General features: G+C 40.1%; 1 protein-coding gene across 2 annotated transcripts; it reads right to left on the minus strand.

Moving 5' to 3' along the window:
- Positions 1-283: 283 nt before the first annotated feature.
- IL4R (interleukin 4 receptor) lies at positions 284-13,450 on the minus strand. Of its 2 annotated transcripts, XM_058035574.1 has the most exons (10): positions 13,220-13,450; positions 10,512-10,625; positions 7,323-7,461; positions 6,311-6,462; positions 5,105-5,259; positions 4,386-4,542; positions 3,445-3,544; positions 2,777-2,846; positions 2,561-2,637; positions 284-2,461 (listed from the first exon to the last, which is right to left on the minus strand). In XM_058035574.1, exons 2-10 carry the CDS (start codon positions 10,579-10,581, stop codon positions 724-726), a joined length of 2,658 nt encoding a protein of 885 aa, XP_057891557.1. In that variant the 5' UTR covers positions 10,582-10,625; positions 13,220-13,450; the 3' UTR covers positions 284-723. The 2 variants fall into 2 exon arrangements, with proteins under 2 accessions (XP_057891557.1, XP_057891558.1); XM_058035575.1 differs by lacking the exons at positions 6,311-6,462; positions 13,220-13,450 and having other exon boundaries at positions 10,512-10,600.
- Between the last annotated feature and the right edge of the window lie 188 nt (positions 13,451-13,638).

Genomic DNA, 13,638 nt, shown 5'->3' on the forward strand with positions numbered 1-13,638 from the left:
CAAAGTTGGCCTGAGCAGACCTCTCCAGCCAGGCACAAGCCTTTGTGGATGCTTTCTTCTCACAAAGAATGCAAGAGCGAGCATAGCTGTAGAAGGGAAAGAAAGCACCACTGGTGTCCCTACATAAACACCTCTACCACTTTACCATCTTGGAAGAGAGATTTGCAGTACCAGTTGCTGTGCTTAGCATTATGGTTTCCTTCCTTATGAATAGCAATACAAGCAGAGTTTTCTAAATGAGAATAATTGTATACATTTCAATTGAAATAACAAGCAACAATTCAACTTGCCATACAGTTTATTTCCAAAGACTAGTTCAGTCTTGGCAAATGTGGCTAGGCTACCTCCATAGTTGTTCTCTTGGGCAAGGGTTCGCACAAAAGTTTCATTTGTTTCTCATTTCTCCTGCTGTTCTCCACTAACAGTTCTATTGGTCTTTTTTTTTTAACATCAAGTGCCAATCTGGAGTCCTCATTGTGAATGGTGTGAGAGACAGAAAGATAGGAGTTACTCACAAAATAATTAGGTAGCACCTTGTCTGAGCCATGGAGCTCCAGGGGCTCTACAGTTTTTCTTCCTAAGCTTAGCCCAATACTGTCCAGTGATGCTGGTAAGCTGACTGCTGAGCCACACCCCCTGCCCCCGTCTACATGCTTCAGCACCTCTTCACTTCCCCCTGCACCTCCGAGTTTCCCTAAGTGATTGTGTGAGTGGCAGTGGAAGTCAGTGATTTAGTCTGTTATCACCACTCTCTTGCATTACTTTCCCAGTAGGGTTAAAGCCCTTCCATTTTGTCTTTGTAGCTCTTCCTCTGCTGTTTAAATCTTGACATTTCATCTCTAACAAATGCAACAGCTGTTCATCTCTGCTGGTATTTTCATCGTTGCTATCACCATACAGCTCATTAGTGCTGTTGATCCAAGGGCTACCATCACTAATCTGTGTGTCATTCTCACTAGATGCTAAACCTGGGACAGTGGTGCAGTCAGAACCCTGAACAATCAAACACACATCATCCTTTATCCTTGGGTCAGATTCATAGATTGCAGTATCTGGTGGTGCTTCATTCAGGTTGTTGCACAGATTAATGAAGGATTCATATAGTAATGTAGGTATAACCTCATTGTCACTGTCCCAGTATAGACCATTACATTTACCTGCACTACCAAAAGGCTGATAGCCAGATGGCTGAGGTGCAATGGGGCAAGAAATTATATCAGCTTTCCTTCGAACATTTTGATATATTACTTGCTTATGCATTTCTTCCTCTGAAAGAAAAGCTGAAGCACCTTCATTTACATGTGTGGAGAAAGACAGAAAATCAGTATGTTCTAAACAGGTGTTTGGAAAATCAAGCTCAGTGCTGGGAGATGTGTAGTTGTTGTAACACATCTGATTGCTAGCAGGCTGAGCCCTTTGGTCTCTGCAGCTGCATTTGGGCATCTCTGACAACTGTCTCAAAGGTGGTAAGGAAGGCACACTTTCAAAGCCCAGAGTCAGGCTACTGTTAGCCATCGACTGAGACATGAGGGCACTGAAGCTCTTGTATGCAGAGCTGCTTGGTTCCTTGCATGCAGACACAAGCATATTAAAGCTCCTGTAGGCAGAGCCACAGGGTTCCAGGGATGGAGACAAAAGGGTGTCACAGCTCTTGTAGGCAGAACCACACAACCCCATGGATGCAGACACAAGGGTATCAAAACTCTTGTCTGCAGGGCTGTTTTTTCTGTCTGTTTCAGTTCCAAACAATGATTTATTTGTAGACTCCTGGGTCAGGACACAAGAGCCAAGCTCACTTTCAGAATGACATAGAAAACGGCTTTGATGAACCATTTGTTGAAGATCTCTTGCATCCAGAGTAGCAGAATTTATGCTGGAGCTCCGATATCCAGATTCAAAGGATTCTTCTGATAGTTCTGACTCTTTGCTGGCTGTACTACAATTGTAGCCATCTTGAGAGGCTTTGGTGAAAAGAGGAGCTGTATGAGAAATATCACACGGTTGCGGACTCTGGTCTACACTTTCTTTTGGATTTTGCTGTGATGGATTTTCAGACCCAATGTTCTTTATGGTTTTCCTCTCAGCTGTGGGGATGTTTGGGCCTTTATTGTCTTCCATGTTATTTTCATCTGCCAGGAGTGCATCAAACATGTTAGCTAGTAACTCATTGTGTTCAGGGTGCTCTCTGAAAGCACCAATGCTGCTCTCACAAGGCTCAAACATGGTGATCTGGTTGCCAGTTTCTTCCTGGCTCTCAGTTTCACTGTCTGTTAAACATACACAGATTTCTATACACTCTTCAACTGGTATTGTATCAGGGGTTAAAACTGCACTGCTGCCTTTTGGCAACCACTCTTCAGACTTGCTGTGGCAACTGCAAGATTTCTCAACATTTCTGATGTTATCTTTTCCCTTGAAGTTTTGGCTTGACAAACTTTGAGCCAGACAGCTCTTGCAACTTCTGTTTTTGGAAGTCAAAAGGAAAGGACGGTTAATGTTTATAGTACAGGAAACAATTTTATGCTGTAAAGCAGAGGATTTTTTAAAAAATCTTACTTACATTTGTTGTTCCATGTGACTGTGCTTTAAGTCCTGGAACGGGAACTTAATTTCATCAAAGTAGCACAAAACTGGAAACTAATAAGGATACAAATGGGATTTAGGACACATATGAACTGTATTTAGTATCCCTTACACTAAACAGACAATAGAATTTACTACATATTCTACTTCTGATGATCAGGAAAAGGTATTTTTTGCAAAGCTTTTAAATTACCTTGACATTTTCGACAACTGATTGGCTCTTTGCTGGATTTGGGATTTGATCCCACCATTCTTTCTTCACTCTGCAAGGAAAGCATGAAAATAACTTGTTTTGACTGTACTTGGGCTTAATCAGTGTTCATTTCTCTCTTCTGCTCTCCTTTCCCTCTTAGGCATCTGCACTGCAGCAACAGAAAGTGTTCGTTTTGAGCATCTCCTGATTTTCATTAAACCAGTGCAAAGATGTTTGTATGTTTGGTATGTGACTGCTCTGCACAGTAACAGTCACCTGTTCTTCTAATCACATTTAAAAGGATGTGTGAAATAGACAGGATCGCATTACCATTTAAAATTTTCATATTAGCATTTAAAAATTTTTGAAAGAAATAAAGGTATTTAGCCATCCTTACTTGAACTCCAGCAAAGACCAGGGTCCCAAACTGACAACCCCTACTATAATAAACCTATTCTAGTAAGGTAATAAGACTATTCAGAAAATGACAGAGTTTATAAAACTGACTTGTGTTTATAAAATCTCTGCTCACAGACAGCTAGATAAAGGCGCTGAGAAAACCCAAAACATTAGATTTCTGTGCTACCAGAAATTTGTCTAACCAATAGCAATACTGATATCTGTATAAACTATTACTCTGTAAACTCTGTGACAAGCAGGATACCTACTTGGTGAAACAGAAGTAACAAATTATGGATCCTGCCATGATCAGTATGCAGGATGTGGGCACAGCCATCTGCAGAATGTCTTCAGCCTTCACCTGGTAATCTGTTAAACAAGTAAATGTCTACATGTGAATGTGCATCTAAATGCAAGCACTGACAATACCAAGTTATTTGCTGCTCTTCTGCAACTCAAAAAAATGCTCTTTTAGAGGATGTAAAATTAAGCTTCCAGCACGTTAACAACAGACCCTCAGAGCTGCCAGGAGAAATGGTGTGTGGTGTGTCAGAGACCTGGCACGGGTACTGTGCTCAGCTACTGGGTGTGGCAGGAGCTGGGAGAGCCAGTGTGCACTGTGAGGCCACCGTCAGCCCTCAGGCACAAGGGCTATCACACAGCGCCTAAAATGGCATTATCATGAATTATCATTGTCACTGTAGTGCAGCTATGTTTCTTGCTCTCTCTGTTGCTCTTCAGGGGCTTTTATAAACCCTCCTACCTCTATTAAAATACTGCTTTATTTGCAGCATATATATATATATATATATATATATATATATATATATAAAAATATATATATATATATAAATATACACACACATATAATTTATACTCACTTGCTCTCACATCAATGTTGCCGTTTAGTTCAAATACCTCTTCTACTTCCCTGTTGTCTACTTCATGAAATATTTATAGAGAATAAATAGATTCCTTTCAGCCTGTTTTTCACAAGGCTAAGCAATCAACCTCCCTTGGTCTTCTCTTCCTTAGTTTCCCAAGGAGTTGCCTATCTATGTTTAGTGTCTTTGGAAGCCTTTACAGATGTATTCACATTACACTCAAAATGATGAAGATGGTGAGTCCATAACACTCCTCCAAGAGAGCAGCAGAGTATGTAAGACTGTATACCATCCTTTTACCAAGCTGTTATTTCTGACACTATTACCATTGTGAAATTCAACTTCTTCACTCCATTCACTCCAGTAGGCTGGGTATTCCACGTAGTTACACCTGAGACTTGCAACATAATCATAGCCTCTCTTCAAGGAGCTTGCAGTAATCTCAAAACTTTTTGCCTGGTAGTTAATTGCTTTTACAGAAGCCTGAAAAGAAAGTGAGAAAGTTCACTTTGATTTCTTTATAGGGTGAAGGGTTAGTGACTGCAACTACATATCAACAGTGTTATGTGTTTCAGTGACCGTTCACAAATGAACAAATGAATGACTTGTCTATGATACTGCAGTTCATGTCATCGGCAGGTGGCATTTATTACCTGCTACCATGCATGTTCTTCTGCTACCACACGCAGCCCAGCCCAGAAATGCTGAATTATTCAGAACTCACCTGCCCCACAGAGCCATCAACCTCCAGCTTCCTGATGTCTAAGGAGCAAATGAAGTTCAGGGAATAGAAGCATTGTATTTTCAATCTCTGCCCTGTCTACTGCAAGCAGCAGACCATTTTGGGGTGGCAGTCACAAGAGTTTCCATTCTCTGACACCCAGCTGAACTATCTTGGGGGCAAAGTGAACTGTGGCAAGTGTGTAATCAGGATCACTGTACTCAGGCTGGACCTTACATTATTATTAATGAAGTGACTTTCCAGAGGACTTTTTAAACCTTTAAGCCCTGGAGATAGAAAATGAAGAGACTGGGTGTCTCTTACCTCTGTCGGGTGCTGCTTCCTCCAGTATTTCACTTCATAGATGACTGGCTCTCCAGAGAGAAAGGATGGACGAGAGTAGCTCTCCTCCCAGCTCAAATTGAAATTACCGTTTTCAGTTTTTTCAATGGCAAGATTTTTGGGGGCTCTCGGCTTAACTGTATGGTAAAAAATACAGAACAGGGTCATGGGAGAGTACTGATAGAGACAAGCAGAGAGAGAAGCATTCACCAGAGACCAGAATATCACTGCAGTCAACGCACTTAGCCCTTTTCACTATGGTGTACCACACCATAGAGAACAGAGAGGTTGAACCTGAGCAACTTGAGGGTATTTATTAAGCACTGATTCCTGAAGCTGGCTGAACCAATTGCAAGCACGGCCTTTTGGTGCACTGGATGCAGCTTTCAGCCTGGAGAAACAGGAACAACCTGTGCCCTGACAGTAGCAGCTGTGAGGCCGGGTGGGCACAGAGTTCCAACATCACAGCCAAGCTGTCCTGGCTCCCTGTCTCTAGAAAATTAATGTGGACTTCTGCTTATTTGGCAGATAAGCAGCAGCATCAATCAAGCATTCTGAAGAGAACCAGCTCCTTGGCCTGCCTAAAGTATGAAAATGGTTTCTCTGAGTGTTTAAGGTGACAGGCGTTACCAACAAGCACACTGTTCTGACCAAACTGGGGGTCTAGGCAGAGACATGAACTCTGTCCTGTTTCGGAGCAGTCTCTTTAACTTTTTTATCACTGACTGTTAAAATCCAACAGGAATTACTGTAAAAAATCTCCTGCTCATTTGGCATGATTCAACTAGCATGAAAAATCAGAGTATGACAGCGACAGGAAAGGGAAGAATTTCAGCAGGGATAAGCTAGTTTATTTCCAGAAACTGAAAGCAGCATGATTCCTCTTCCTCTTTTAAGCCACAAGTAAAAGGCACTAAAGATAATCTAAGTCCCCAAACTCCTTTTGGCTCGCAGCTGAGAGGGTACAGCTAGAGGAACAATCACTCTGCCTTCCCCATTACTTACATTAATTCCTTAAGAATCTAATCCAGAATCAGGTTTCTAAAACAAATGGGGTTTGCATTTAAACTACCATGACATTTTGCACCTCTGACAAGCAAAAACTGTTCTGGGACATGAATAAGAAGTTAGCTAGGATTGCAAAGCCTTGAACCAGATGCGCCAGTGACAAAGTAAACAAGATCTTACCAACAAGGGATGGTGTAACATTGTAATTCCACGAATCAGTGCCATTGAATTGTAGGGCTAGAATATATGTGACGCTTACTGCAAAATATTCTGGATATATTGTACAAGTGCACCTTAAACTGTCTTTTTCATTCTCAGGAACACACTTGTTTCTGAAAAAGAGGCACAAAATTATGTGATGTTTAAGAGAGTGTTACACACTATTCCTTGAAAAGGTGATATCAAGTCTCCCAACATGTATAACCAACCAGAACTGAGACAAGTCAGTTCTCAGAAATGTTTCCAAAACAAAACTGAGATCCTCAAACAACCCACCCTCCCCAGCCACCTACTGGATATCTGTATCACACAAATTAAAAACTTGACAGAAAGGCCAAGTATTGATCCCAAATACAACCCTCTGTCACACTTCTAAAGTAAGATACTAACAGCTTGTTAGTATAGGAACAGGTTTATTGCAGTGTATCAGCAAGGTTATTTGAATGTTGGTGTGGTGAAATCATGCAGCAAGGGAAAGGAGAACCCAGATGCATCTTCTTGTGTAAGAGATGATGACTGGCCCTGCTCAGAACAGGGACAACAGTCTGTGCCTGAACAAGGAGCTAACTGTGTGCAGAGACAATCACCTGGCCTTCAGTGGAAAGCATCTTTCACACAGGCTACAGACCAGTGAATCAAGAAAGACTTCTCATGAAGAAGGTAAAATTTTATATGAAGTTAAAGTTCTGTAAACTTCTAAGAGCCCTACCACTCCCACCAGTAGGACTTGGTCCATCCTCTGTCCTAAGAAAGCAGAAAGTTCTGCAGAAGAGTAGACTGCTGAACTGAGGGTGCTGTTAATTGCAGAAACCCATTTTACTTAAAAGGAAATAATCCATTTTCCTTTAAGAGCAATAATCTGAAGTACATTTTGTCCCAGACACCCACAGTAGAGGGAGGAAATTAAAGCCAATAGTGGCTATAGGATATATATAAAACTTAACAATGGCAGTGTAACATCTTAAACACTTACAACACAGAAGTTTCCTCGCTGTAGTAGAGCACGAATTCTTTGGAGCAATTGGTTTGTGCAGGCACCTTCCAGTGACAAACCAGCTCTTTGTCATAGTCAGTGAAGCATGCAAATTCTTGTATGTGTCCTGCAGTCAAAACTAGAGGAAAGCAGCATACAATGAGAAGCAAGAGAATCAGAAGACTATATTGGAGACTAAGCAGAAATACTAACTTTTCCATCTAAACAGAGCTGCCACACCTCTGCAAATTAAGTGAAAACATTGCTATTTTTTGTGTCTGGGAAAATGGAAGGAGAAACAGACACTCGGATCATCTCCACCTTTCTGGAGACAATGTCTATGATCTTGGACAGGAGAAGTCTGCAGTAGTAATACTGAGATAGAAAGGCACACTTCAGCTACACAAACTTCCAAGAACAGAAAATCTGATTGCAATAGCTCTATTTAAAACACATCAGCATTAAATGACATTACATTAAAACAGCATTAAATACAAAAGGTTCAAAGCCCAAAATGCAGATAATTAACACTCAGACAAGGATCACTGCTTACAGTCATGACTCCTGTTTTACCTACAACTAAGGTAAAAGGTTCTAAGCTTCCCAAATGCATTTACCTACAAGGAAGGTAAAAGGTTCTAAGCTTCCCATACTTCATTTCACTCAGTACTTCCTGCTCTGTCTTCTATTCACCATTGTTATGGGAGCATTCAAGACTGAGGAGAGATGAAGTCACACTGAGCCGGGCACTGAGGAGGTACACAAAGGCCCAGAGTCTCTGCACTCCAGTGTTCAAGTTTATAACTATTTTCACTGGCAGTATTTAACCAAAAAACAGAATATAGTGGTCAAAATATCTTTGAAGATAGTTAGAACTGGAAGTGCAAAGAGAATCCACAATCCTCAGTACCCCTTCCAGCTTCACTTTACCTCAATGTGCTCCAAAGAGTGATACACAGAATAGAAGAGAAGCTAGGTGACAGTAAGGCCACGTTGTTATTTGGACTAACAGTGTGCCAACCCTGATACTGGACCCTGGAATGTGATTATAAGAAAATAGCTAGAAATAGCTAATACTTTTATCATCCAAGACAATTATTTGCCTTCTCTGATGTTTGACTTCTCTTTCACAGGTAAATAAAAACAGTATCTCACTTTTCTTGCACAATCTGTACAAATACAAATCTTTTTCTGCTTTACATGTCAATCTCCTGTAAAAAAATTACAATACCTGTTTTTTTTGAATCCTATTAATTAAGATTATCTGAGAATTTCTAAAGGGATTCTGCTAAAAAGTTTTCTGTGGCAATTATACAAGACCAAATTTTGTATACATGGCCCAGTACATTACCAACTCTCCATGCTGGTCATTTACATTGCAAATTCAAGACACATTTGCCAACTATTCACATCCTGCAAGGTCTTTGTCCTTCAGCCATGTCTGCTTCACAGGCTTATTCCTTCCAACAAGTACCTAAATTTCAATTATTCATCCCATGCCTTTTTTGCTGAAAGTACCAAATTTCATTTTATCTTCCCTACATTTCTACTTTTCTGTAGTCCACTTGTGTTATTTACTATGATCCAACTTCTGCATACTCTAATACAGTACAGGATCTGCAAATGTAAAATGTGACAGTCAGATACCTTTTAGTAGATATGATGTATAGCACAATGGGATCTATAAAATTTGGATTCTAAGTTGTCTGGTATATTGACTGCTTATAAACCTAGAAATTACTGTGATTCATGGTTTCAGTAGTGTTCAAACACTTAGAAAATGCTTTGGTTTAGTTACTAGGGCTAAATATTTATCCTGTAGATAAGAACTATTGCTGTTATGTCCTTTCTGGATGACAGCACCATGTTAGGTTTCCTTTTTTTCCTGCATGATATCCAATTCTTTACCACTCATCAAAAAAGCAGCAAGTCAAACTTCTGCAACACTTCAATGGTCATACTGCTTTTTATTTTACAATAATCATTACTCTGTTGATGTTGTTTATATTTGGTTGCCATTTGTAATTTTATTGCTAGTTCACTTTAAAATGTACTTTTAACAGAAGTACTATCAAGTTAAGGCCCTTAAAGATGAATGACATTATTTTTCAATCTGTTAATCATCTTGCACTTTCAAGAATACTTCAATTAAATTAAGCTCTTCCTGCTGTGTTAAGCTATGATAACTAACATTTTTACTTTATCTTGCCATTCAGTGCTGTCATGTCTTTTTGGAACTCTAAATTCTATTCTCTGCTCTTTTTCTCTCACCTTCTCACTTCTTCATCTCTGGTATACCATATTTTTTTCAAAAAGCTCAGATATTTGAGAATTTCCTTTTGAAACCATATACAGTACAGGGTTTGTTTTGACTTTGCATAGTTAAAAGAGGGAACTTAAATACTGAATTTCTTTTTTGATCCTCAAAGTGTACACAACGCTGAAGAAACTTAAAACGCATAGTTAACTAGGCAAACAAACCCAAACAAAACACGATAAAATTAAACTTTGACAAAGATAATTTAGGGAAATGAAAAGGTGGGATTACCTGCACCAGACAATTCTGCCAATGTGTTCTTGCAAACCTTGATCCTTCTCATTAATTCAAATTGCACTATTTTGTAGTATGTAAGACAGTAGCTAAAAAACTTTCTTTTTTAGAGACATGGTACTTTGAATTGTCCTTTAACTATTTTGGTTTGCTTTATAAAACAAAATGAGATCTAAGAAACTATAGACTACTGTGGAACTACTTAAAAAAATACAGAAAGCAAAGTGTGAGATTCATTTTCCAAAAAATAAAAATGCATTATTGAAAACCATTACTCTATATATATATATATATATATCTCATTAGTATTTTTAATCAAACATCATAAAAGCTGAAATGAAAACAACCGATGTTTATGGGTATGGGAAGTCAGCTTCTGCCAACTGAGCTTCATGAAATAATCCTTAAGGAACCAGCAGCACTTGGACTCGACGCACCTGCAGGCTGACAGAAGGGTGGCGAGGGACACACCAGAGATCAAAAATCTAAGATTTCTTTCTAGTACAGGGATACTTCTGATATTTGAAGCTACAAATTTTATAGCAGTTAATTAGTGGTAACAGCGTTACCTAGTGGTCACAGAAAAATGCTATCAAGAAAAACTTCACGATAATAATTTAAAATATTGACAAACATACCTTCATTTGCTGTATATGAAAAGAAAAGGATCCACAGGATATACGGTGCAGCACTTGGGAGTCTTGCCATTATTGAAAATGGTCAGGTTCAGTAGGAAAAACTGTGCTGCAATTCTGCCAACAGAAAACATGATAAGCTTACATCCCTGTCTCAGTTAAGGGTAAAGACATAGTTTTTCCTATCGCTCTGCTAGATGTTAGAATGCAGGCTCCCAGCTGTACCTATTTCCCACCCCTGGCCCCTAAAATTAGCTCATGGAATGAGACATGTAAAAGAATAAGGAGAACATAAATGAGCTAGAAGACTTTTCTGCAAAATTTTCATTATGGAGGATAAGGGAGCTTCATTGGCAGCAGAGCCACTCTCTTTAGCTACTAGAAAAGAACAGCTGCTAGTATGTAAAGGGTAAAAAAGGGCAAGCACTAGACCAAAATCAGTGACATTGTCACCAAAGCCCTATGATTCCACTCAGATAAGTAAAACAATTTAGGAATGAAGTGTCCAATCTACTGACTAAAATATTTTCTCCAAGTCCTATCACCAATACCTCGATAATCTGAGTATCATCTCTTTAAAAAAAGAATTTTAGCAAAGAACTCTGAGCATTGCTCCAAAAGAATGCATATTCATTAAAACATTAATTATTAAAAAGTTGTAAAACACATACCTAATCATTATATAACCAGAACAACTTTGGAGAAGGGAAATAATGCAGCTTTTATGTCCCTAAGCATAGCAAAACTGTCTAGGTAAATTGAAAACAGATGAAATAATTAATTTCAGACTTCAAAATAGCAAGTGTCCCCAATATATTTTACCAATGTAGCTACTTAATGTCTAAGGTAAAGCTACCAGCTTTCATATAACTACAAATGGATACCATGCATTTAAAATTCTGGTCAATTTGTAAGTGAAGTCATGCTAACTAATATGCTTTTGGCTTTGCTTTCAGTATAAGGAGGGATAATATTGGTTCAGCAGCACATTGTTAAGACACAACCCTTTGGTCCCTTCCTCTCATGCTTTTGGAATTTTCTAACTTTCATGTCTGGACAGGGTATTCTTGCTGCCTGAAGCTTCAGCTGTTCTGTTTATACCTGTAGGGCTCCTGGGTAGTGAACTAGTTTTCATTTCAAAGGGAGAGGAGAGGAGAGGAGAGGAGAGGAGAGGAGAGGAGAGGAGAGGAGAGGAGAGGAGAGGAGAGGAGAGGAGAGGAGAGGAGAGGAGAGGAGAGGAGAGGAGAGGAGAGGAGAGGAGAGGAGAGGAGAGGAGAGGAGAGGAGAGGAGAGGAGAGGAGAGGAGAGGAGAGGAGAGGAGAGGAGAGGAGAGGAATCTCCTTCTCTTGGTGAATCGTATTGGGGGTTCTGCATAAGGTTGGTCAGATTCTGAAGTAGAAAAGACTAGTGTAAGGTATTTGTGGATGGTGGTTCAATACTCTCTTCCCCAAACCAACCATGCAGCAGAACCACAACACATGTGTCTGACAGAGGTGAGTCTGTCTGTCTGAAAATACCCATCTTAGAAGTTAAGGGATAAGGACATTGTTAGTCAAAATAGAAGATCAGAATGGAGACTCTTCTGTGACCTTCTCTAGGGCAGTAACTGCTCATTGAGTAGTTCTTTATTAAGAACAAACTTGAAAGACAAATTTCTCATAAGAGCTTGAGAAAACTATGACTCAAGACTTAAGTTTTTTTCATATTCTGAGAATAGATGAAATGTGACTAAGCACAGTAATACATTTTTTTAAAAAGAACACAAGCACCTTGGCTGCTGCTCAGACAAAAAGAGCCAACTGCTCTGGCATAAAAAAATTAAAAACCCTAATTTCCCTTTTTCCTGGAATTCTCAAGAGAGGAAGCATTTGCTTTCCACTGTTAGGTAATACTGCCACATGACTGGAGTTCCAAGAAACTCTTGGAACTTTGGCAAAGAATCCTGAATCACGTAAGAATGTCCAAATGAGCAGATGGCAGACCAAAAGCATCTTCTCACGGAAGAATGGATCTGCACGTGTGGATGAAAATGGATTTACGCCAGTGCTTTAATGAAACTGCAAGAGAGAAAATTTTAAAACATCCACAGCTCTTCTGCCTGTTACCTCTTATGTTTCTCATTATACCAGACAATGAAATACCAATCTTAAAAAAGTAGGTAACACATACAGACAATACTAAAATTGCAGCAAACCTAGTAACTCTGACATATTTGAGGAAAGTAATTTGCAAAGACATAAGTCACTTCCCCAAAACTAGGAAAGAAATCTCTGTCAGAGTTAGAAGCAGATCTACAAGGTTACTGGCATAAGCTACATGCTTTAATCACTTAACTTTCTGTTTCTTGAAAAAAACACGATGTGATTAAAATTATTTCATTCATTATCAAGAAAAACGATACTAACTTTTGGTCTGGTCTTCTAAGAAAATCAGGGTCACATTTCATTAACAGGTATAATCTGCAAAACTGTTATGCGCAAAGAGTAACTCCTGCCCAGACCAAGAGGTCATATTAAACAAGACTGCCTAACGCACCGTTGCTGCAATTGTACAGCTAAAGCACCATTCCCTGTTTAAAACTGCCTCTTTTTAAAACTGATTCACATCTTGTCTTACTCTCTAGTTTTAAGCATTAACTATAAACGCTGAATAAAATGAGACAAGCAGTACAGAGCAAAGCAAAATGTTCACCAAGAGATTCTACATCAAACCTTGAAAAGAAAACCCGTGCAGGCTGCAATGCCTTCTGACGAGAAACCTCTCCTTTCCGGGCGCTCGGTCCGCAGCTCGTAGGCCTCCGGGCACACGGGGGGCGCAGCCTGAGCCCTGGGCTGGGCACGGCCGGGAACGGCGCCGACCGGGAACGCGGGCCGGGGACAGGCGCGGCTGCTGCGCCCAGCGCGCAGCACGTCCAGCAGGAACAACACTTCGGAGAATTACACCTTTCTGTGTAAAATATTGTAAAAGGAGCACTCGCACTTAACAGCCTCCAGGAAAGAGAAGCGATTCTGGCCGCGGATTCCAGCCGGAGCCGGGACGGGCCCAGGGCTATGCGCCCGGCCAAGCCCCGGAGACCTTCCGCCCTTCCCAGAACCGGCTTGGAGAAAAACAGAGACAGCACAAACTGCAC

Source organism: Melospiza georgiana, chromosome 16 (genome assembly GCF_028018845.1).
Source record: "Melospiza georgiana isolate bMelGeo1 chromosome 16, bMelGeo1.pri, whole genome shotgun sequence".
Lineage (NCBI taxonomy): Eukaryota > Metazoa > Chordata > Aves > Passeriformes > Passerellidae > Melospiza > Melospiza georgiana.

Coding starts and splice junctions, on each gene's coding strand:
- IL4R (XM_058035574.1), bottom strand. CDS start 10,581: ATGGCAAGACTCCCAAGTGCTGCACCGTATATCCTGTGGATCCTTTTC. Junction 6,463..7,322: donor AGCGAGGAAACTTCTGTGTT/GTAAGTGTTTAA, acceptor CCTCTTTTTCAG/AAACAAGTGTGTTCCTGAGA. Junction 5,260..6,310: donor TGTTACACCATCCCTTGTTG/GTAAGATCTTGT, acceptor TTTACCATACAG/TTAAGCCGAGAGCCCCCAAA.